Source organism: Podarcis melisellensis, assembly GCF_964234715.1.
Source record: "Podarcis melisellensis genome assembly, chromosome: 17".
Taxonomy (NCBI): domain Eukaryota; kingdom Metazoa; phylum Chordata; class Lepidosauria; order Squamata; family Lacertidae; genus Podarcis; species Podarcis melisellensis.
The window spans coordinates 40,185,775-40,211,226 of NC_138534.1; the positions used below are offsets into that span (position 1 = coordinate 40,185,775).

General features: G+C 42.6%; 1 protein-coding gene across 13 annotated transcripts in view; it reads left to right on the forward strand.

Moving 5' to 3' along the window:
• The window catches only part of ADGRL3 (adhesion G protein-coupled receptor L3), a 548,617-nt gene that overhangs the window by 309,685 nt on the left and 213,480 nt on the right, over positions 1 to 25,452 (forward strand). For 12 of the 13 annotated variants that reach the window (XM_081893739.1, XM_081893730.1, XM_081893741.1 and 9 more), the window contains exons 6-7: positions 9,959 to 9,973; positions 12,812 to 13,612. In XM_081893739.1, the coding sequence (XP_081749865.1) occupies positions 9,959 to 9,973; positions 12,812 to 13,612 (816 nt within the window). The remainder of the gene's footprint in view (positions 1 to 9,958; positions 9,974 to 12,811; positions 13,613 to 25,452) is intronic. The other variant, XM_081893737.1, reaches the window with a different exon arrangement.

Here is a 25,452-nt window from a genome sequence, read left to right on the forward strand (position 1 = left end):
ATGTTCCAAAACTGAAGCATTTATTTCTGGGTTTATAGCATTCAAAAACCGAAACATTCATCAACAGAGACGTTCAAAAACCTAGGTATCACTGTATATACTTCAGTTTGCATTTTATCACAAATTACACGTTTAAATAATATTTCATTACAAACTACATTCCCGAATACATATTCAATGTACTCATTTCTAAAATATTTTATTCTAAAATGTACATTTTTGCCTGCATCTCGAGCCGAGAATTGTATCACAAAAATTGGATAAGTGTGAAATCTGAAGGATAATTGTGGTCCGACCTGCGTATAATGCCAGGACGTGTACATTAGGTTAGTTTGCTTTGAAAATGTGGGCCAAATGAAATTCTCCTCCATCTTTGGCCTTAGGCAAGCGATGCATTTTGCACCAGAGCTGACGAACGAACGCAGGGCTCTGGCTAGTGCAAATGTTGTTGGTATTATAACACATGTGAAGATCCAAGGCTCATATACTTGGCAGAGAAATATAGGGGGATGTGGTGCATAAAACATTCCTCATGTCAAATCTCATGCAGTGCTGGCTGACTGGTTATTAGCAAAAGATATTGCAAGACTCACACTGAGCACTGGTCTTTTCACCAGCCAGCTTTGTATATGAACTTTAGAGTATCATAAAAGCACACCTCAGATGAGAGGTGCATTTTTAAAGTTGCCAGCACTTTTTCAGTTCTTTAATACACACACACATTAAAAAAAACTGACAGTACAAAGAACTTAAGGTATCATTTATTAATGGGTTTATTAAATTAACTCTAGAACCTTCTTACAAATCTTTCGGTAATTAATGATCTCGCTCTAATAACATGTAAATTTATAACAGTGTTTTGACAAATCTTTTTTATTTCCTCAACCTTACCAAATTTCTTCCATTGCCCCTTGTGCACATCAATATTAGGTCGCAAACTCTTAATATTTTCTGATGGAATTGCTAATGGAAAGATCAAAACAAAAAATATTATTTTAGGGTGAATATTCAGCTTGTTACCATTTCATCAAACCACTACAATTTTCCTTGTGAAAGTTCGTCCCCACAATCATCGCATTGTGTGTATTAACCATAAGATTCTGTGATGACAAAATTCCCAAATGATTAATACTATTATTCTCCTGGTTTGCCTGCGTAATATATTTTTATTTCTATATTTAATTGTTCGTCATTATTAATTCCCAGCATTTCCAGTTTCATTTGATTAATTTTATACACTACAATTCATAATTCCTTACAGAACATCTTTGACAATTCATTGTATTATTTTTTTGCAATGTTTTTATTGTAGTTCTATATATTGCTCTATACCTCCTTGATAATTCGTATGAGTTGATATCTATCTATCAATCTATGGCCACCTGAATTGGAATTTCGCAAGGAGGCAATGGAACTGAAGTCATGCCCCACAGATTTGTGAGAATTTGAGACCAAACTCCATCTCTGATGGTGCTAAGTAACTACCACTACTACTACTACTTTAATTAGCGGCAGGTTCCACCTTCTTAATGGTTCTGAACTTCCACTTTAAAACAACTAGCTGGTGCAGACTAAGTAGGGTTTAAACCAGATATGCGGACTGGCAATAAAAACCCAGAATATTTGTCTATTTAGGAGTTCTCTGCAGGCATTCAGAGTGTGAGACACACTAGATGGTGCTGTTGACCTATACTGGAATATACGGGGTTGTCAGAAGGTTTCTTAAATATCATTTAGGATGCCCAAGCCAATGACACATTTCCATCTCCAAGTTTATTTTGAGACCCAGTATCAACAAAATAAATAATAGAAGGAATCAAGCTGTTATTATAATTATCTGTTATATTAATTTCCTTCTCGATAGTATCCTTTAACTGTTTGCCCTTACTTAATCTTTTTCAATCATCTTCAGCCTGTTAGCCACCACTGTAGCTAGAATCTTACCGCTGGCATTAACAGTGAAATTGATTTTTAGGACTACACAATTTCTTACTGGGTTTGGGGCTTTAATATCTAGGTTTTCTTTGTTTCAGTCCAAGAAGCAATATTTATAATATAAATAGAATATAAACAAACAGTCCCTTCCAAACTGGTGTTATTATTGAAACTGTAAACGTAATGGAATTCTACTGTTGAGCCATCAGGCCCTGCAGTCTTGTTTAATGTATTAAAATTAAATAATGTTCTTGGGCTTGTTAACTTAACAGCGCAATAGTAGGTGCTATTTCTTGTATAGCAGTTACTATCTTGAGAAATCCACTTGCAGCTTTTCCTTATGCTGTCGGGAAGAAAATGGAATATTTACCTGTCAAAGTTTCTATCTTGGACTGCTGCAATTTGTCAAAATGATGGACAGATTCATCTGTTGGCTTTTATCCACCTTGATTCCTAATCTGAGCTGAGGCAGGGGGAAATTCCAAGTTATTCAAAGGAAAGTTCACTTATTTCTAGGGCAGTCACTGTGATCACATTTGGAGTCTTCCCTTTCTATAATTTTATATAGCAGATTGTTTAAACACCCCATCTCAGCTGCTAATCTTCATTGGAAATTCAGAAAACACATTGTGCCCATGTGGCGCTGTGGGTTAAACCACAGAGCCTAGAACTTGCTGATCAGAAGGTCGGCGGTTCGAATCCCCATGACGGGGTGAGCTCCCATTGCTCGCTCCCTGCTCCTGTCAACCTAGCAGTTCGAAAGCACGTCAAAGTGCAAGTAGATAAATAGGTACCACTCCGGCGGGAAGGTAAACGGTGTTTCCGTGCGCTGCTCTGGTTCACCAGAAGTGGCTTAGTCATGCTGGCCACATGACCCGGAAGCTGTACGCCGACTCCCTTGGCCAATAAAGCGAGATGAGCGCTGCAACCCCAGAGTCGGCCACGACTGGACCTAATGGTCAGGGGTCCCTTTACCTAACTGGCCTGCCTGTGTGCTAAAATCAAGAATCAACTGTCCCCATGCAGAGATTAATTTTCCTAGGGAATCTCCCTAAAAGCAAAAACGAGGAGAATGATTTACCATAGACAGGTATCGAAAAATACCAACTTTACAGGAATAGTTGGAAGGTGTGGAGGCTGTTGCAATGTGTGATATACACATTCAGGATGCTTCTCCCGTAGTGTGGCATAACTGCTTTTAAATAACTGCCTCAACAAAAAGCATTTGGTATTAACAATCATTGCTTGTATTTAAACCATTAAGACTGCAGTCCATTTGGGATTTGCTCTGGAGTAAGCCTCATTGAACAATGGGATTTTCTTCTGAGCAAAGAAGCGTAGGATTGTGCTGCGTGAGATGGCTTCAGCCCTGCACTGCTACCAATAGATTTGAGGTAATGAGGATCATAAATACATTTGAATGATATTTCCCTTCATTTGGTTCTGGCAGCTGCAGAGGCAATCTGTGTCATCTGAAGGATCAAATGTTTTTCTTGTGGAGATTAAATATGAGCTGTATTAATCATAGGGAGGGAAATGGGCTCTAGGGACATCCGTACAAGATAGCACAGGCGTGCTTTTGATTTGCTTCTGACCTCTTATGGACTGAAGAACTTGACGGGTGATGAATTACAGCGCAGCAGGAAAAGCAAAGCTATAGCATATGGCTGAATTCTAATTTCCCTCCAAGGAGAAAAGTCCAAAATGACCCTAAGATGCATTTTAAGTCTTGGGATGTGTCATTTCTGAATGATATTAAGACAGCAAAGAAAGCAGAAAGGAGTCATTTTATATTGAAGACTTGTTTGAAAAATCAATGCAGAGCTTTCTTTCATGGATGAACTAAATAACACCAGACCCAGTAAAGACTTTAGGAAGGGGCACGGCTTAGGTTCTCTTATTTATTGCATTTTTATCCTCCCCATCCTTCAAGGAGCTTAGGACAGCGTACATGGGGCTGTTCTGTTCTATTAATCTGGACAATAACTCTGAAAGGCCTGTCAGGGTGGTTTGCTCAAGTAGTCAGCCAGACATTCCCAGTAAGTTATAAATATTGGTTTTATGGTAAGTGCCCATTGAGAGACAATCTTTAGAAAGAAAACTGCCCTCACAAAGTAGACTTTCCAAAGAGAGAATCCCGGAAGTCAGCTTTGCAACAAGGGTCATATGATGCTATTTTCAAAATTCTACATGTAATAAACTATAGCAGGGGTCGCCAACCTTTTGGGACTAGCAGACACATTTCAAATTTTGAGAGAGTGCCGTGGCCACCAGTCACGAAATGACTGCCATGGAGGGAGTGTGGCATAACACAACATTAGCGAGATAACCATCCCTATCTACCTTAGGCTTATTGGCAAAACCTATTTGGTGTTTCGCAACTTTCTGACTTGTTGCAGGACCTTAGCCAGACCAAGAGGAATACACGCAGAATCCACGGAAGCAATTGGTAACTTGGCTGTAGACAGGATAGACGAAGCAGGAACCAGAAACTTGTAGTTAGGTGTTTATTATATAGAGTGGACTATATACAGGAACTTTGACCAAACTGCGGGAGGCAGTGGAAGACAGGAATGCCTGGCGTGCTCTGGTCCAGGGGGTCACCAAGAGGCAGACACGATTAAACAACAACATATACAGGAACAGAACACAGATCTTATGCTAGCTGTCTCTGACACGACTCACAACTCCTACACTGACACACTGAGCCACTGAACTCACGAACTACCAGTTAGTAGGCCATTAATTATCACTCCCTTGAGAGAGCTTGACCAGTCAGGGAGCGGTCTCCATGCCTCTGTTATCACCAGGCAGACTTACTCCTTCAGATTGCCTTCTGGCTGTCTGCCAAACCTTAATTGTCTCTGTGTGAGTAGTTGCACATACACAGTTTCCCAACACCCCCTCACAGCTCACACACAGTGCAATTAACTTCTGAGCACATACAGAGTATTTTACCCAACTACCATGGACCGTCAGTTATGTTCTGCTGTTCCCATTTGTTGATCTGGCTCTCTCCCTCCCTCCACCTCTCAGTTTCTGAACCACCCATGAGTTCAGGTTGTCAATCCCTGAAAAACAGTACATCAGTGAATTAATATGGAGTCCATGTTTTTCAAGGTCAAGGAAACCAAAGGACATGTTATCGTGACCATCAAATAAATAGTAATTACTCAAAATGAAATAAAATGGAGGGCATAACCTGTCATTCGCAATGTAATTCAAAAGCTCTTCTCCACTCAGGTTATTTTTAATGGAGGTAGTTGTGTAAGCTTGATTGATTGATTGATTGATTTGATTTATTGTATTTCTATAACGTTTCCATTCAAATGAGTGCCAAAGCGGCTTGCAAACAACAATAACAAGGACATAATAGAAACTTAATTACAGCATGAGGCTAATACACAGGCAGCTGATCATTGCCACATCCTTCTTCTGATGTAAACATGGGTAGGCTGCAAGTGGAACCCTGAAGAGCACAAGAGCTATTTAAAAGGTGGTTGTCAAGATCATCTGGGCACGTTGGCTTGGAGTAGGGTACAAGGTCGACCATGAAGTCTTTCAGCTCTCTGGAATCGTTGAGAGCTCCAATATAAAAGAGGAGATAACTGAAAAGACTCATAATTCTACTCAAGCTGGATGGGGTCATCCTGTTTCTTTGCTAAAACACCCAGCTCCACTCTGCTGTAATGGTGAAGAGGTGAAATTGATTTCTATCCAAGCATGGACCAAGCAGGGTTTATCCCCAATCTTCAAGTGGCTGATTTGGTTCACAGGTTCCTGAATGCAGTCCATCTTAGCAATAAAAGCAAACGGCCAGCCATACCTTTATCTCCACATGCTCTTAAGATATTTGGTGGGGTTAAACGGAATTGGGGTGGGGGGGTTTCCCTAAAACTCAGGTATATTCCAGTCTACAGCACATGAATGGCCATGACTCCCAAGTCAATCCGCCTTGGAAGGGACGCCAGGCAGGATTGCCCAGTGCCACCACTGCTGCTTGGGGTGACGATTGAGACTTCAGTTCAAGCCATCCATGCAGACCAGAAGGTAAAAGGAGTAAAGCTGTGAGGAATACACGACATTATTTGTTTATTCATGGGTGGTGCCCTCCTAATGCACATTAATCCAAGAAAAGGCCCTACATGAACTGAAAAGGGGGTTATTGGACTTCCAAGCCTGCTGAGATTTGAAAAGGATTTTAAGAAGCTGAACACGATAGACTTCAGCATCCCAGCCTCAGAACCAGGGGTGGAGGGGTGGCTACAGGAATTCTCTGATTTCCATCTACAAATGGGCAGCTTCTGAGACCTGGGAGAATGGTCCCCTAGGATCAGAGACAGCTTCGGAGGTTGAACTTCACTCTGCATTTTTTAAGGGGGTGGGTCATAGGGTCAGAGGTAAAATCCAAGACGCAAAAGTTGTTGAGCTATTTTCACCAATGAAATTCCAGACGTATGGAAACCCTAGTGAGTCAGGTTTTTTCTTATGTTTTCTTGTGTTTTTAATATTTTTTAGGAGCTGCCCAGAGTGGCGGGGGCAACTCAGTTAGATGGGCGGCAAATAAATAATAAAATTATTATTATTATCATTATTATTATTATTATTGTCAGACAAAGACACCTGTAGAGAAATGTATGGGGTGAGTGAGGTTTGGATCTCCCTGCAGTCACCACCACTCTCCATTTTTGTTTTTATTTATTTTTTTTTTTAAATAATTTTTATTAAGATTTTCCAAATTAAAACAAATAACATCCAATTCATAAACTTTTTTCCAATATCCAGGACTTCCCCTCCCCACCCCCTCTTGTGTTCCAAATCTTCCAAAAAAACCAACAAATTCTTATTCCCAAAATACACTCATCCTCATTAACTTAATTTATCCAAATTTCCATCCCCTAAGGTCGATCTATTCCCTTCCACGAGTTCCCCCCTTTCAAATATAATACAAATAATAATAAAATAAAAACAAATAATAGTTTTACAACCTTTGGATTCCAAATTTCCCTCCCCTCTTTCCCTGTTGCATTCCTCCTATCCCTCCACTTCTAACTTCTTCCTGAAGATCCCACATTTCAATAAATCCACATCCCTCTGGTCCTTTACCGGCCTTTTTAAATTGCATGTGTCCAATCATAAAAGGGGTCTATCAATAAAAAGGGGGCCCATTTCTTCTATCCAGATTTTTATAACCAGGAGTAAAAACCCCAAATTTATATCCATAAGCTTGTCAAATCTGGATATCCCAAATGTTCCCACCCCAATTCTGTCCTATTCTTGTTATTTCTTTGTTCTTGCCAGTCCAATCTTAAAAGGGGTCTGTCAAAAAAGGGGCCCATTTCCTCTATCCAGACTTTTATAACCAGGAGTAATAACTCCAAATTTATATCCATAAGCTTGTCAAATCTGGATATCCCAAATGTTCCCACCCCAGTTCTGTCCCATTCTTGTTGTTTCCTTGTTCTTGTCAGTCCAGTCTTAGGAGGAGTCTATCAAAAAGGGGCCCATTTCTTCTATCCAGATTTTTGTAACCAGGAGTAAAAACTCCAAATTTGTAACCATAAGCTTGTCAAATCTGGATATCCCAAATGTTCCCACCCCAACTCTGTCCCATTCTTGTTGCTTCCTTGTTCTTGTCAATCATTCTCTTCCTTTTTACTTCCCTGTTCCCTCACAGAAATGTTCTTTTTCCAAAAGCTTCTAGTGTCTCTACAGAGGCTTGTTGTTCAAGAGCAAAACATTGCGTCATGTTCCTTTCAGTTTTGAACAGATAGATCCATTGTTCCCGGTAGAGTGAAACCCTCTGTAGACAAAATAATGCTCCATTTCTGCAGTTTCCCAGGAGATTAAAAGTTCCCTTCAACTGTTCATGTTTCCCGTCGAAAACACATGCAATATCCCTCAGCTCCTCTAGATGGATTACAATAACAATGTTCCCTTCCGGATCACGTCCACCAGTCCAAGTAACTTATAAATCCTTATTTGAAACAATTTATCTTCAATTTATAGCAAATGTAGCCGGCAAAGTCCTCATAACAAAGTCTCAGTTTTATTATTCCGTTTTGACAGCTCTTGACAGCTGTCAAAACCTCCGTTTCTCTTCTCCAGGCACTTTCACGGATCGCTCCAGGGGTTCGGGGGGGGGTTGCTTTTTGATACAAATTCCACTTTTCTCCTCCAGCTCAATCTTATAATTTTCCCTCGCGAAGTTGCAAGTTCAGCAAGATAAAGTTCCGCTCGATCTTAGTTATCCAGTCCTTTGTTTTGGCTCTTCTACAATTTAGGGGGGGGCTGACTTCCTTTTTTCCACCTCCCCCGTTCGCTCCCAATTTTTAAAAAATTTAGTTCTCTTTTTAGTCCATATTCCAATTACTCACGGGTTCTTCTTTTAGGTCCAAATTTTCAATAGAAGAAGTCAGCGCTCTCCGCCGGATGGCTCGCGGCTGCGCTCGGCAGGGATAGCAGAGGACTCAAAGCACCACGCTCCTCCCCGGCACCCGATCCACAGCCTTTAAAAAGGCTCTTCACGAGTCGGGAGGGCGCTAACGGTGCCAGCCGAGTCTCCATGTCCACGGCCTCCGTGGCCGTGGTTTTTACGGGTCCCCGCATCGCCGGTGCGGTAGGACCCAGCCCCTGCCGAGCAGGCTCCCTCCGGAGCTCGGAGGGGGCCCGCCATTCGGCGATGGCGCCGACCCGGAAGTCTCTCCATTTTTGTTTTTAAAGCAGGGTGAGCTAGCCTTACAATGGGTCCCAGAACTACTTTATGTCATTTTGATAAATATCAGGTGCCTGCCTTGCTGCAAGAACTGTAGGCAGTCAGTCGGCAGTTATGTAGTAAACCAGTTGCACAAGCTCATTCTGTGTGGATTCTAACTTCGTTGTGTTTGCATAACAATGTGCAGTGGTTTACCCGTGATGTCAACTGCTGATGCCAACCCCTTGACAAGAGTGTCCCTGTTTTCGTCTGTCAACTGTTGGAAGGTGTGGGCCCCACTTCAGACATTACATTCATGTATTCCTTGAAGCCATGCTAAGCAAAATGCAGAAGTAGTCATGAATTCGATCAGATTGTACCTAACTCCATGTGTTGTCTAGAAGCCCCGGTGGGAACAGAACAACCCCTAGGCCAGCAAGCATTGGTGTTAGGAAGGACACGCGCACAGAATGTCCCACTGCAGCAGATTGGAAATTTGCTTCTCTGGACATTTCACGAAAGGCCTTTTGGTATCAGTAAAGGCATGGTTCAAAAAGTGTTGAAATCAGTCAAGCGGTTTTAGATTAGCCCTGCGCTCTTTCGTCATTTCAGAATCAGTTCTTAGTTCATCCATATCTGTATTTCTAATACTCAACAAATTCCTAACTGCATCCTTGAGAGCAGGAAATGAGTCCAGGTAAAAAAAGGAAGTAATTATTCAATACACAAAGCATGTCTTTTCCTTCGGAACTATTGTTTAATCATACACTGATTTATGTGGATCTAATTACATCAGTGGCTAATCAATTACCCTGTGGCATTAGGTAAGGGGTTTTTCCCCCTCTTTTTTGGTGAGGAGATGACATATGTTATTTGATCTAATGGGAATAACTGCTGTTATGTACATTTATTTCAAGATTTTTTCTGTTCTTCGGAAGTTGGAACATATAATTCTTTGGGAGTACCGATACACTGGGGACCAGCCAATTATGAAGAAGGCTGTATATTCAAGAATTTCCTGTCATTCCTGTGTTCAATGGAATCCTAGTCGTTAGTCCGACAGAATCAATGAAAACCTTGCACTGACGTTAATGGGTTATGGGTACAATGGTGCATGCTTTTTTTAAAAAAAAAGAAAAAGATTGTAATAAACCTAAGGGTTTGATTTGTATTTTTTTAACGCCTTACAAGCTAATGAATGCAGAATGTAGCAGTAAGCAAAATGAAGGCTAAATAGTTCAGTGCAAGAGCAAAAGTCTCTCGCCAATACAATACCATTAATCTGTTCTCTTTTTCTCCTTTCCTGCTTTTCTTCTTTCTCTACAATAGAAGTGGAACAAAAAGGTAATTAAATACCTTTCACATGTTTTTCTATATATATACTACACATACCCATTCTAAGCGATTACGGCATAAAATATTTAACAGTCTAATGCTTTACTTGATATCCTTTCATCATTAATTTTCGCCATTTTAATCTATTGGCTAAAGTTGTTCGGGGGGGGGGGAATTCTGCTGCTAAGAAATTTCACCTAACATGTCACCTCTTTCCTGGAAATGTTTACTAGCACCATGCTTCTTTCCACCCCCCACCCCTTGAAGGATTGTTTCGTAAATGAAAATCTATTCCCCTTTCCTTCTGCACCATTTACGGAGCAGTATAAAATAATTTAGAAGGATGCAGCTCTTTTCCTTCCTGCCGTACTTGCATGCAACTTGCTTTCAGTATATCACCAAGGCATCAGGGGGAATTTACAGATCCTCAGAAGGTTTATTCCCCTTTGTTATGTTACAGCAGTTTTATATTTGTCAAGTGTAAAGTGCTGTGCAATTTTTATAGGTGGCTTCTGTTCAAAAGGTCAACAGCTAAATTGCATATGCATTGTGCGTTAGGCAGATGTTGAATCCAGTGTACATACGAAGGATCAGGATCGTGCCAAGGAGTGTACATTCCATGTCCATTTTGCACAGAGATGTATGCAGGTGACCCAAACCCTCGATTTCTTGGTGGTAAATGGATCCCATGTACATATGCGTGTACGCATGTTGTCCCATGACAATCCAAGATGGCAGTGGGAAGAGTGCCTTGCGTGCATTCAGTCGTCAGAGGACCAGCATAAAATTGCACCGTGCAATTTACCAATCTGATTTCTGGCTAACAGCACCAATGTCGGTGGAAATGTGTTGCTAAATTGAGGTTTGCCCTTGCAGTTTTATTCTGATGAGCTGGGACCCTCCTTCCCGCTGGGAAATCCCATCCTGGTTTCTGTGGGAAGGAGCCCACTAAATGAATTATGGCCAATAATTTGGGGCTTCCAGTTGACTCTGTGCAAGAAGGAGCTCCTTTGCAAAGGTGGCATTACAGGAAATAGGACTTAGGGACACCTTTAATTTTGGATCAATAGCTATAAATGAAACACAGTCATGGGTGAGCACACTCACACACATTTTTGGATTAGCCTTGGTGCTGAAATTCTCAAGTCATTTGCAATGGGAACTGCAGACTATGACATAAGTCCGTATAACTATGTAAAACTGTGTATTGAATCAATTAACAAGTTGTATCCTGTATTTCCCATTGGAAAGGAAGCAGAGAGAAAAGGTTCATTTCTCTGTCCATGCCTTTTGGGACACCATTAATTATCAGCCCCTTCAGCTAATGCTATTTGCACTTTAAATGCAAAGATACATTTAACGCCACCGCCAGTTTGATCAGGTATGAGCAGCTGCCTGTAGGACAGCTGTTTTCCTGCCTTATTTCCCATCAAACTAGGGATATGGGTGCAGGAGCCTGAAACTGAATAGAACCTATCCAGGAATAGGCCTATTAAAAACACTGAGTATGAAAAAGTTAAAACAAAGGGAGGAAATCTATAATAATCAGGATTTTTTGTTTTTATTAGTTTAAAGCAATTTATTTATTTATTTCATAAAATCTCTATACTGCTTGATTGTGGAAGAAATCTCAAAGTGGTTTACAAAAAAAGATGAAAGCAATAAGCATATCACTAAGAGAAGTTTACAACCATCATTTAAAACGTACAGAAAATTAAAACCACAATAGATGGAAACAAATTAAAAATTGCATCAACTTACTAAACAACTTGGCAGAAATGTCTTCAGCAGGTGCCAAAAATAATCCAGTGAAGGCACATGCCTTATATCTGTGGGCAGGGAGTTCCAAAGTGTTAGTCTTCTTTCAGATCGAGTTCTTTCAGATGCCATCATTGAGAAATGGCAATTGAGAACTGGCAGCTTGGTGTCTCAAGCCACGTTTGGTTAGGGGTTATGGGGATGTAAAATTATTCTGAAGTCTGTGGAGTGGATTATTTCAGCTGGTCGATCTTGATTTACTTAAGGCTTTAATTCTCCTGTATTTCAGAGGACTTTCCCTATTGATTTAAATCTTGATCCTAGCCTTCCTCCATTGAGCTTTTTCCTTATCCTTTCTCTCTTCCTCTTGGCATATTCATTAAATGTTATTTCTTTACTTCTGTGGCTGCATTCTGTTTAGGTAGCAGCTTCCCAAACCTTTTTCATTATTTAAAGCATTGACCTGTAAGAGGCTTGTTTCCCTTTTGTATGCTTTTAGAGTTGTCGGGCGGGGGGGGGGGTTAGTTTTGTTTTTTTAGTTGCTACAGAATTTTTACTTTGCCGTGCAATAAGATCTGTTAATTACCATATTTTTCGCTCTAAAAGACGCACCAGACCACAAGACGTACCTAGTTTTTGGAGGAGGAAAACAGGGAAAAAAATATTCTGAATCTCAGAAGCCAGAACAGCAAGAGGGATCGCTGCGCAGTGAAAGCAGCAATCCCTTTTGCTGTTCTGGCTTCTGGGATAGCTGCGCAGCCTGCATTCGCCCCATAAGACGCACACACATTTCCCCTTACTTTTTAGGAGGGAAAAAGTGAGTCTTATAGAGCAAAAAATACGGTATATAATTTCAAAGTTTGCCAAGGGACTTTTTGAAAAAGAGGAATGGAGAATAGTTCTTGGGGACTTCCTGTATCCTCTTTTTAGCATGAAAAGCCACTCTCACATTCATATCAGAGTTTAGGAAAGCCTGAATTTCTTTTGAGCTCCCCCTTTGTTCTTGAGCTGTGAACTTCTACGTGCATGCTAGAGAAGGCCAGCACATTTAGTAACCTGCTTTGTTTTTAACTTTTTCCCTCCCTTCAGTTTTTCTTTGTCCTGGACTACTAAAAGGAGTATATCAGAGTGAACATTTATTTGAATCCGATCACCAGTCAGGAGCCTGGTGTAAGGATCCTTTGCAGGCTTCGGACAAAATTTACTACATGCCATGGACCCCTTACAGAACTGACACTCTAACGGAGTATTCTTCGAAGGATGATTTCATTGCTGGAAGACCAACTACAACGTACAAGTTGCCGCACAGGGTGGACGGCACAGGGTTTGTGGTGTATGACGGGGCTTTATTTTTCAACAAGGAACGAACCAGGAACATTGTCAAATTTGACCTACGGACAAGAATTAAAAGTGGGGAAGCCATCATTGCGAACGCCAACTACCACGACACGTCCCCTTACAGGTGGGGAGGCAAGTCTGACATAGACTTGGCCGTGGATGAGAATGGTCTTTGGGTGATCTATGCAACTGAGCAAAACAACGGCAAAATAGTCATTAGTCAGCTGAACCCTTATACCTTGAGGATCGAAGGGACGTGGGATACGTCTTATGACAAGAGGTCGGCTTCCAATGCGTTCATGATCTGTGGCATTTTGTATGTGGTGAAATCGGTCTATGAAGATGATGATAACGAAGCGACAGGTAATAAAATAGACTATATTTACAACACTGAACAAAGCAAAGAAAGTGTCGTGGATGTTCCTTTTCCGAACTCCTACCAGTACATTGCTGCGGTGGATTATAATCCAAGGGACAACCTTCTTTACGTATGGAACAACTACCATGTGGTTAAGTACTCTTTGGATTTTGGACCCATGGACAGCAGAACAGGTAAGGCTTCTTTGTTAAGTTTTTGGGTTTTGCATCCTATGACTTTACAGCCGTGTTGGGCTATGGCTTGGGGCTAAGCTGCGCAGCGGCAGCAGGAAGGACTGGTTTGGAATGGAGCCAAACTGTTTCCCCAATTTAAATTGCCTCCACCTCCCTGAGGTCCTTATTCCTGAGATGGGAGACGTGTATACACATTGTGGTTAGAACTTCCCATAGCATACTTCATCTGCGCACGGCTTCGGATTTGATTCCTGATATCTCTAGTTTTGGTGTGTGTGTGTGTGGAAAGGGGTGCTGTTTTTCTTTTGTTTATAAGATGTCTTAGCTGCCCCTAACCATAAGGTCCCAGGGCAGGTCAAAGCAATTAAAAAGACAATTATAAAAACAGATGAAATCATCACAATTATCGGACATAAAAATCAGTTCCAAATGGAACACAACAATTTATAATTTGAAAGATCTTATAGGCAGTAGGCCTAGAAAATATTCCAGTTTGAGACCCTGAAGATTTCTCATCACTGGGGCTGTTAGTACTATGTTAGATGATAGACGGCTGATCTCACTTGGTAGCAGGTTGCGCTGAAATGAATATGTGATTTTTTCCATGACAGCAGAACACTATTTTTTTATTAAAAAAAACACTGGTTTGTTGTTGCTTGCTTGCTTGCTTGCACAAATAACTCTAGTGTCTGTACTGGATTGTCTTGCACTTACAGACTTTGAGAATCAGGGAAGATGCCTCGTCGCACACAGAAGCATGTAACTGACCTTTTCTTTTGTCAAGAGAAAAGCCACTGCAGTTCTTTATCCCTTTCCCTCACTGCCAATTTTCTGCTGCAGTTCTGCCCCTATCCCCATGGGGTTGCAGGTGCATGGCACCTGTTAAGTTGTGGGTGAACATATCAGACTACACAGCGATTCTCCAAACAGCTCTTGTTTATTCACAGGCCAGAACAGAACTGAACTGAAGGGTTCAGCCAGCCTGCTTATATAGAGCTCAACTACAACGCAACAGTAACCACTTTCTGTAACTATCCAATCACTGAACATCACTTTCAATCCCTTATTTGCATATGTGGACCTGAGTGAAAACTAACTACAGTATCCCCCTGCTGGCCCAGGGTGAGAACTTCAGTACATAACATTACCCCTCGCAAGCATGCATATGTAACCAGTGATGGCCTATCTACAAACAGAAAACATTCAATATTCAGTTTTCAGCAGCTTGAGTCTTGAAGGCTGCTTTCAAGTCATATTCAGACCCCTCTGAAATTTGGGCCTAATTCTTCCGTGCTGCTCCCTTTCCCCAAGCTTATCTTGGCTACTGGAGAGGGTAGTGAAGCTCTTTTTTAAAGGAGCAAGTGAAAGTAACATGGTTTGATTTCTGATTTGGGAAAAGTTTTAGGGATGCAGGTTTGTAATTTGGTGAAATCCTCACAGGGTCTCAAGATTCCAGCAGGGATCTGTTTTCACCAGGCCAGATGAAAAATAAATCATATTTTCTTTTACAGAAAGGCACTCCAGGTTTTCTTCCCTTCCTTGCAGAACCTTTCTCTTGTTTTTGCTTTTTAAATGGGTTTCATGCCGCAATTAAGCACAGGGTGGCTGTACGCATTGCCAAAGAAAGAAGACAGATAAAATGTTCAAGTGCTTATTTATCTATATGTATAGACGCTGATTTCAAAATAAATACCTTCACATGTGTATGCATTGTGTTTCGAACAGCTCCCTTCTCTAAACCACCTTCCTTTGGGGCAGCTAGCAGAGGATGCCTATCACTCAAACCCCCAAAACACACCCAATTCACCTTTTTCAACTCACTCACAAACACATTAAACACCACCTTTATTTACATATCTAATTCATAAAATTTATATACTGTTTTGATTGTAGATAAAACCCTCAAAGCATTTTACAAAAAAGATAATAAGAGTATCACTAAAAAAAATTACAACCATAATTTAAAACACACAGAAAGTTAAAACCACAACGGAATAGACAAAAGTAAATTAAAACTCACACAAACTTTCTAAACATCCGGGTAAAAGATAAAGGGACCCCTGACCATTAGGTCCAGTCCTGGCCGACTCTGGGGTTGCGGCGCTCATCTCACTTTATTGGCCGAGGGAGCCAGCGTACAGCTTCCAGGTCATGTGCCCAGCAGGACTAAGCTGCTTCTGGCGAACCAGAGCAGCGCACGGAAACGCCGTTTACCTTCCCACCGGAGCGGTACCTATTTATCTACTTGCACTTTGACGTGCTTTCGAACTGCTAGGTGGACAGAAGCAGGGACCGAACAACGGGAGCTCACCCCGTCGCGGGGATTCGAACCGCCGACCTTCTGATCGGCAAGTCCTAGGCTTTGTGGTTTAACCCACATCTGGGTAGGTTTGTCTAAATAAGAATGTCTTCAGCAGGCCCCGAAAAGAATACAGTGAACGCACCTGCCTGATATCACTAGGCAGGGAGTTCCAAAGTATTGGTGCTGCCACAGTAAATGCCCGAGTCTTACAGATGTGTCGTGGGTTTCATGTGGCCCCTGTAGAAGTGCGCATTCCACCAATCAAAGCAGTTGGGTAGGCACAGATGGGTTAAAGCAATGTGATGGACCCGGGGGGGGGTGTTACTGAGAGGCGTGGTCAGAGTTCGGTCCTGGGTCGAGGGTCTGGAGACTGTCCACCAAGGGTGAAGCGGGGTCCAAAGCAAGAAGCCGGGCATGGTTAGGAACTCTGGAAGAGCAGGTCTGGGTGCTGGCAGAAACAGGTTTCCAACAACGTTGCTCCCGCAACCTGGGACTAGGCTGACTGGCCTTTATCTTCTCTGAGGCCAGGGCGGTCCCGGCCCACAGGTGACCCACCTCTCCTGGCCTTAAGGCGAGCACTCCTCCTGGGAGAACCCAGTTCTCTCTGCCCTGAGCCTCTGCAGCTCAGGAGAGGCTGGAGGGTTACTGGACCCAGAGGCAACCTCACCTTCTCCTGACAGGGCTGGGAGAGGAGCACCTGCAGGCAATGGGTCCTCAACCACCTCCGGAGCCAGAGTGGATTCATCTGGTGTCTGCTCCTGAGGATCCGGCACAGGTGAGGACCCTTCAGGTTCAAGCCACTGCCCCGGCTCAGCTGGCCCTGGAGGCGGGGACTCCTGTGCAGGCTGGGATTCCTCAGGTTCAGCTTCTGAATCGGATTCCCAGGCCATCAGAAGCAATCTCGTAGGTAAACTGGCCCCAAGTTGTTAAGGGCTTTATAGCCTAATAGTAAGATCTTGAACTCAGGCCACTAGCAGATCAGCAACCACTGCAGACATTTCGGAGTCCAGGTATTCTCTGCGGACAAGGCCTCATTCCCCCGTCAGCAATTGCGCTGCAGCGTTCACATGCAATCAAGAGGCAGTCAGAAATATATGCATGCATTTCATACCACTTTCACACGATTGCACAGCCTTGGCACACAATCTCACCCACTCAGATATATACAGTGGTGCCTTGGTTTAAGAACAGCTTAGTTTATGAACAACTTGGATTAAAAACGCTGCAAACCCAGAAGTAGCTGTTTCGGTTTGTGAACTTTGCCTTGGAAGCAGAACATGTTCCGCTTTCTGTTGAGCGTGTTCCATTTGTGAATTGAGTCCCCCGCTGATATGGGAAAGCACGCCTTGGTTTAAGAACGCTTTGGTTTAAGAATGGACTTCCGTGGGCAGTTTTCTTCCTAATCCTCACACCCTGGAAAGGGAGACTTAATCCTTTCTTCCCAGTTCAGACGTTTCCAGGTGTCTCTTTTGATTACTGTACCTGTATCTGCAATGACTGTATCTTTTGATGGCTGTATCCCAGCATAGCCCAGTGGAGATCCACAGGAGAACTTTCCCTGTTTCTCAGATCCACGCTAATCATCTGAGGAGCAGGGATGGCCTGATTTTCATCCCCATCATCGTACACAGGGAGACGAGAGAGGCAGCGTGGCATAGTGGTTAAAAGTGTTGGACTGGGACCTGGGAGTGCGGGGTTCAAATCCCCACATGGCCCTGAAGTTCCCTGGGTGACCTTGGGCTAGTCACTGTGTTCTCTCAGCCTGACCTACATCACAGGGTTGTTGTGGAGATGAAACAAGGAGGAGGACCACAGATGCCACCTTGGAGGGGGAAAAGTTGGAGTATAAAGGAAGTAAACGAAGAAACACATCCATTGTGTACTGTGATGAGGATAAAACTTGCCAGGTCAGGTGAAGGTGGACTGTTTTGTTCCTGATCACAGCACAGGAGGTGGGAATGTTTTCATTCCGCTGCTCAGCACCCTGTGGCAGGGATGGGATTTCACCTTCCCAATCAGCTGTGTGGAAGAGGAAGGCTAGCAGAAGGACAAAGGCTTGAATGGATCAGTGCCGAAGGTCTGGACTAGGCTCACATATTCCCTGCACTGGCCTTAAGCGATAAAAGTAAAGGCCTTTCGGGAAGAGTTAAGAGATAATCAGCTGGCAGCAGATAAATAGGAAAAGTGAGACTTGACACAAGCTAAAATGATATTGAAAGAGGTGGGTACTGAAAATAAATTTAACGGAGATGGTGGAATTGTGGATTGACAAATAAAGGAGGCGTGTTGCTGGCAGCAGTAGAAAAAGAAAAGACAGCTGTCAGGACACTATAATGTATTCCATTTGTTTTGTTCATAACATAGTTTTTATTTTGAAAAGAAACGCCTGGAGTGTCATTACAGGGATCCCAAAATACCTGGCTGTGATTCACACGCTCTTGCAATGCATTTGTATATGACGTGAAGAAACAGAGAGAAAATGGGCCTGTGTGGCTTTGAGGTCTTTTGTGGAAGTTGGAATTATTGAAGTATTATATTAAGATAGAAATATTGGGTCCATTTTGTGTGTCGAATGACATTTTTGAAAGCTTTGATATGTATCTAAATCTATACAGTCGTACCTTGGAAGTCGAACGGAATCCTTTCCGGAGTCTGTTCAACTTCCAAAACGTTCGAAAACCAAAGCGTGACTTCTGATTGGCTGCAGGAAGCTCCTGCAGCTAATCGGAAGCAGTGAAAGCCCTGTCGGACGTTCGGCTTCCAAAAATCGTTCAAAAACCGGAACATTGACTTCCAGGTTTCGATCATTCGGGAGCAGGGAGATCCAAGGGATCGTTCAAGATCCAAGGGACGACTGTAGTTTGCTTGTTCATGTTTGTTGGTGGGAGAAAATGGCTCTTCTTACCGGCCCAAATAATATGAAGATGTAGGTGATATTTTGTATCGGGGAAGGAGGGGGGGGACAGCCCAATTTTGCCAGCAGAAACCCCCTGCACTCTGAATCTCATCATCTGCCTGGCTCCTTGTCCATTTCACTATTCAACATCTTTATTTGAAAATAAACAGATTTTTAAAAATAATAATAACAACATTTTGGGGTGCTAGTAATGTCTTTTCCACTGGATACACTACACAGAGAAAATCTACAACTTAGGGAAGAAGGCCAGCAAAACATTTCATTAGCCAATACATCCTCATCTTTTTTATGAGGGAGGAAGATCCCAATCCCATATAAAAGGGCAGGAAGGCAATCAAGAGAAGTCAGAGCGCTCCATCTTTAATATTTGGGATAGGGGCATTCTAGGACTGAGCAACAGCACCTCCTGAGATGTGCTCTTGTCATCCTTTGACAACTCCCTGAAACAATAGGCCTATTTTTATTGACTGCCTTTCACTAGCATGGTAAAAAGTGCTGCTTTATAGCAAATTACTTAATTTTTACTGGGCAACAGCAAAATTGCAATAATATCTTGCATTTTAATAGCATCTCTTAAATTATCTTTGCTTAATGGGAATGATTGTTGGGGGCTTGCTGATGAAGATAAATACGTAGGCTGAAGGCATGAATCAATATTACGGTGTCATAAAGTAATTTAATTCATTAACTGAAGATTTAAAAGTGGATTAAATTGGAAATTTAACCTATGAAAATATATTCAGCACCAATGTTCTTGCCGTATCTGAGGACATCAGAGTGCTTTGTGGGGGATCAGGAAGCTTGAGGGTGGAATTGGGGAAACAGACATTAAAAAGAAAGAAATAGCTGTTGCTTAGCATTTTTGCACCATCAGAAATTGGATTTAAACATGGGGACAAACAAAAAGTTAGAATTCAGTAAAGCAAAACACACATTGAATTTGTTCAGGCAACTCTCACACTGGGGCCACATTCCAGGAATAGTGCCTAAAACCGAAATCACATATAGTCCAAGCACATGGAGTTCAGTGGCCGTTGGGATTGCCAAAGCTCCCCACATCAGATTTCTGCCCCCTTTCCTCCCCCTTGTTATTGCATTTCCAAGCACATAAAACTAAACGAGCACAAGTTAAATGCACATAGGTTGCGAGTTACCCATCTATCCTTAATATGTGGGCAGAATACCATGAAGGGGATAGTACTGAGTATCTACTCCCAAGCAGAGCAGACTTTGGAAATCCCCAAACAAGGAAGTTTTAAATAAGCATTCTGCATTCATCTCTCAAGTCCAGCAGTTCATTTATCACGATTTCCCAAATTGCTCGTTTGTCAGGGTTGAGACAAGCTGTTGCCTTAGTTATGTGTGAAAAGGGGTGTGAGAGCATGGGTGATGGTCTTCACAGTGAAAGGCAAAGAGGATGAAAGACAAGCAGACCACGAACCCACCCTTCCATGGTCCTCACTGCTGTCACTAAGAGGCTGTCTTCATGCCCTGACAGCTTTCATTGAAGAATTATTTAATCTCTGGACTCAATTGATTGGTCCAGCCAACTCTCTGTATTTAATAGTATAGGAAGGCAATTAGGCATGAGCAGACCCTCCAAGTCTCCCTATTTTCCAGGGACAGACCCAGATTTACGAAAGCCATTCCAGTTTCTGATTTGATCCAGGATTGTCCCGCTTATCCTTAGGACGTCCCTATTTTCAAGGGAGAAATGTGGGAGAGTATGGAGTTATGCCATCCCCGAACCAAGGAGATAAGTAACTAGACAACCTTTAGAAGACATCTGAAGGCAGCCCTGCATGTTGTTGTTGTTCAGTGGTTTAGACGTGACCCCCTGGACCAGAGCACGCCAGGCACTCCTGTCTTCCCCTGCCTCCCGAAGTTGGGTCAAACTCATGCTGGTAGCTTCGAGAACACTGTCCCACCATCTAGTCCTCTGTGGTCCCCTTATCCTTGTGCCCTCCATCTTCCCCAACATCAGAGTCTTTTCCAGGGAGTCTTCTCATGAGGTGGCCAAAGTCTTGGAGCCTCAGCTTCAGGATCTGTCCTTCCAGTGAGCACTCAGGGCTGATTTCCTTAAGAATGGAGAGGTTGGATCTTCTTGCAGTCCATGGGACTCTCAAGAGTCTCCTCCAGCACCAGAATTCAAAAGCATCCATTCTTCGGTGATCTGCCTTCTTTATGGTCCAGCTCTCACTTCCATACATCACTACTGGGAAAACCAGAGCTTTAACTATACGGACCTTCGTTGGCAATGTGATGCATCTGCTTTTTAAGATGCTGTCTAGCCCTGCATATGGAATGGGTTTTTTTTATAATGTTTAATGTTTTGTTATGCTTTTATATATGTTGGAAGCCGCCCATAGTGGTTGGGGCAACCCAGTCAGATGGGTTGAGTACAATAATAGTAATAATAATGATGATGATGATGAAGAAGAAGAATAGGATGTCCCTGTTTTCATCAGATAAATGTTGGAGGGTGTGTATGAGGGGCCGGATACAACCAAAGAGTCTTGCTAGCATAATGGGACTTCATCCCCTTTTTACCCCACCCCCACCCCCCATGGGCTTGGGAAGAGTCAGGAGGAACTCCAGAGCAGTGTGCAGAGTATGTGACAGAGGCGGGGGGGGGGGGGTCATTCCACCCAAACTGAAATGCTTGTACAGTGGTACCTCAGGTTAAAGACGCTTCAGGTTACAGACTCCGCTAACCCAGAAATAGTGCTTCAGGTTAAGAACTTTGCTTCAGGATGAGAACAGAAATCTCCCGGTAGCAGCAGGAGGCCCCATTAGCTAAAGTGGTGCTTCAGGTTAAGAACGGACCTCCGGAACGAATTAAGTTCTTAACCCGAGGTACCATTGTACTGATGAAAAACTTTCCATAGTGCTACACTTGAATTCCACCCAAGCCCTCCAATGTTTCTTCCTAAACGAATTTAGCTTTTACTAAAGGTATTCGTGGGGCAGCAATTTCAATAATTATTGCAAAGATTTTCAAAATGAATTAAATATAATTTTAAAAACAGCTGCAATAGGAAATAAAATCAGCACAGTAACGTGTTTGGCTCAACCTAATCTCGATTTATTTCCCTGTTCAAGTCAATACCTAGTAGTACAGCTGTTGCCCATCCTCTCAGAGTTCAGCTTCTGTCCAAGAGACTGAATGCACTCTGGCCCTCTGACTTCTAATTTCAGCTTTCTGAAACAGTGCTCCCAGTCTCTGAAGGGAAATCTATCTGCTGGCGCTCTCTCGCTCTTTCGTGCTCTCTCTCTCTCTCTCTCTCTCTCTCTCTCTCTCTCTGTGTGTGTGTGTGTGTGTATCAGTGGTGGGTGGGACTAGGTTCAAAAATGAGGAAGGGGAGTGAGGAAAGCCCCACTGATCTGGCACAGAGCATCTTCTCATGTTAATCTTGGTTCATAACTAGCCAGCCAAAATCATTAATAAAGGACTTGGTTTGGCAGTCTTGCTCTTACACATTCGACCCCAACAAATAGGGCATAGCTAGGAACTGGAAGGGACCCGGGGTATCTGACCCTGCAAGCTCATAACAATATGGCAACAAAGTTGGCATCTGGATTTGCTGCAGGATCTGGTCCCTGTGGCTGCGATGTGGTTTGCTCTTGACGGCAAGCAGCTGTTTGGGCAGGGAGGGAGCTGTCTGCAAACAAGTGCAGGCCTTCTGCCCAAGGCGTATTTGAGCAAAGCATCGTTGTCTAAGATGAGCTGCAGATAATGGAAGATACTTTGGAAGAGTGGTTTTATCTGGGTGTGATGGATGACAAGGGACATTCATTTGCTTTCTCTTCTGGGTCTGTCCTGTAGCGGATTATTCCTAGGTACCAGTCTGGCCTTGTAGATTTGCTTTCCCCCCTTCATATTGCAGTCTGGAAAATGCCTGGCGCAAATCCTGATGATGTTGTGAGTCAGCCCAAAGAGTCAGAGCAGATAGCGCTTGTGTCATAAGCATTGGCTGCAGGCCACGGGTTTCGCGTTACATTCTGGGTGGAAGCCAGAGGCATGTCAGGATGTGTAGTGGTCAGTAGATTTCTTTTATATAATATGTGTCTTACTGGTTTCATATAAAACAAACATAGCAATAACCATAAAAAATAACACTCAAATCCCACCAGGGGGAAAGTCACCATTCCTTTGTTTCCAATATGAAACTATCATTTATATCCCAGGGTATCTTTCCAGTGTGATCTTGTGAATCCAGATGATAAATGTGCTTTCTATATACATCAGGCAGAGCAGGGACTTTTTAAGACAGGAGCAGAGAAAGCACTATTTTAAGTCATCCATGAAGATGTTGGTATACTGTGGAGCCATGCAATAACCTTTGTTGTTGTTGTTCAGTCATTTACTCATGTCCGGCTCTTCGTGACCCCATGGACCAGAGCATACCAGGCACTCCTGTCTTCCACTGCCTCCCGCAGTTTGGTCAAACTCATGCTGGTAGCTTCAAGAACACTGTCCCACCATCTCGTCCTCTGTCGTCCCCTTCTCCTTGTGCCCTCCATCTTTCCCAACATCAGGTCTTTTCCAGGGAGTCTTCTCTTCTCATGAGGTGGCCAAAGTCTTGGAGCCTCAGCTTCAGGATCTGTCCTTCCAGTGAGCACTCAGGGCTAGTTTCCTTAAAAATGGATAGGTTTGATCTTCTTGCAGTCCATGGGACTCTCAAGAGTCTCCTCCAGCACCACAATTCAAAAGCATCGATTCTTCGGCAATCAGCCTTCTTGATGGTCCAGCTCTCACTTCCATACCTCACTACTGGGAAAACCATAGCTTGAACTATACGGACCTTTGTTGGCAAGGTAATGTCTCTGCTTTTGAAGATGCTGTCTAGGTTGGTCATAACCTATGGCAGTGCTATTTATCTTAAGATGCATATTTGCCTCAAAGCTCAATTAATTATGAGCACAAAGTGGCGGAGTTTGCTGCTAGATGTGCTGTAGCACCATCAGGAATGATAGTCTCACATATTATATGGTTGCACAAATTAGTATTCACAAAATATTACACACCAGGTTTCCTAAAGTAGCCAGCACGTAATACAATAACGACTCTGACTGCTTAAATATACTTATGTATTAATAATTATGAAATTATGCCTCAGAAATATAGTGCTGCTAGAGGCTTGACTCTTTTATATGTGAAATGTAGGACCTCAGAAGGTGGTGGACCAAACAGACTTCAAAGATTTTATAGATGAAATTCCTGCATTGCAGGGAGGTTGGATTAAATGACCCTTAGAGTCACTTCCAACTCTACAATTCTATAATTCTAAAAAGGTAAAGGTAAAGGGACCCCTGACCATTAGGTCCAGTCGTGACTGACTCTGGGGTTGCGGTGCTCATCTCGCTTTACTGGCCGAGGGAGCCGGCGTACAGCTTCCGGGTCATGTGGCCAGCATGACTAAGCTGCTTCTGGCGAACCAGAGCAGCGCACGGAAAGGCCGTTTACCTTCCCGCCAGAGCGGTACCTATTTATCTACTTGCACTTTGATGTGCTTTCAAACTGCTAGGTTGGCAGGAGCAGGGACCGAGCAACGGGAGCTCACTCCATCGCGGGGATTTGAACTGCTGACCTTCTGATCGGCAAGTCCTAGGCTCTGTGGTTCAACCCACAGCGCCACCCGCGTCCCTTTCTATAATTCTAAGTGGGTTTAAAAAAAAACACCAATGCTTGATGCAGGAGGCAATCTGATATGTTTGGGTCAGAATCCCCAAATTCCATGTATAAATATTTTTAAGACAGATTACAGTACTCAACCATCCCTAATGATAGAGTTAATCATTTTGTAATGAGACATGTCAGTCATGTAGTGAAAAACAAGTATGAAGATGTGATTGATGTTGATTTGTAATATGATTAGTTGAGGTTTTAGGGTTTGTTTTAATAAGGTATGTTCCATGCATGATTTTTATGTGGGTTGTTAATTATAATTAGTGTCTATGTATATTATCTGAATTGCGTTTGTTTATATGTTGCTGTTCTCCTCAAGATCTTCACTGAAATATGTTGGGCATTTTAGTACATTTCAGTTCCCTTTTAAAGATTTGCATTGTTTGCTTGCTTGTTTTTGCTTTCATGAGAGCCATTGCCAGTCAGAATAGGTAATGAAGAGCTAGATTGATCAGTGGTCTGATTTGTTATTTAAAGAGCTTCATACATTCAGTTCAGTCTTAAAGAGGCTTTATTTAATAATAATTAAAAGTATAGATGCTCATGAAGAGAGTCTGCTAATCCTTCAACTCTGGGATAATGCCCCTTGTTTAGAGAGAGGCGCAGACAAAAGAAATTTTGCACAAGAGTAATCTACCTTTGCTCCAGGATCAATACTCAGGTCTAGGAATTGGCCACCTCTGCTGCCAGGTTCTCTCAAACAGCCCGTGAAGTTTAATACTGTGTTTACTTAAACTCTGGCAAGGATTTCAACTTAATCTCCACCAAAGAACTTCCTTATGGGGAAAAAAAATAAAGAGTAATCACTTTGGTGTGGAGCTAAACATTATTGAATGAAATTGTTAGCGAGAATATGGCCCCCATAAAATCATCAGTCTCACGCTACTTTTGCAAGCTGGTCTGTGTATTAGCAAGTCATATAGGCTGAAATG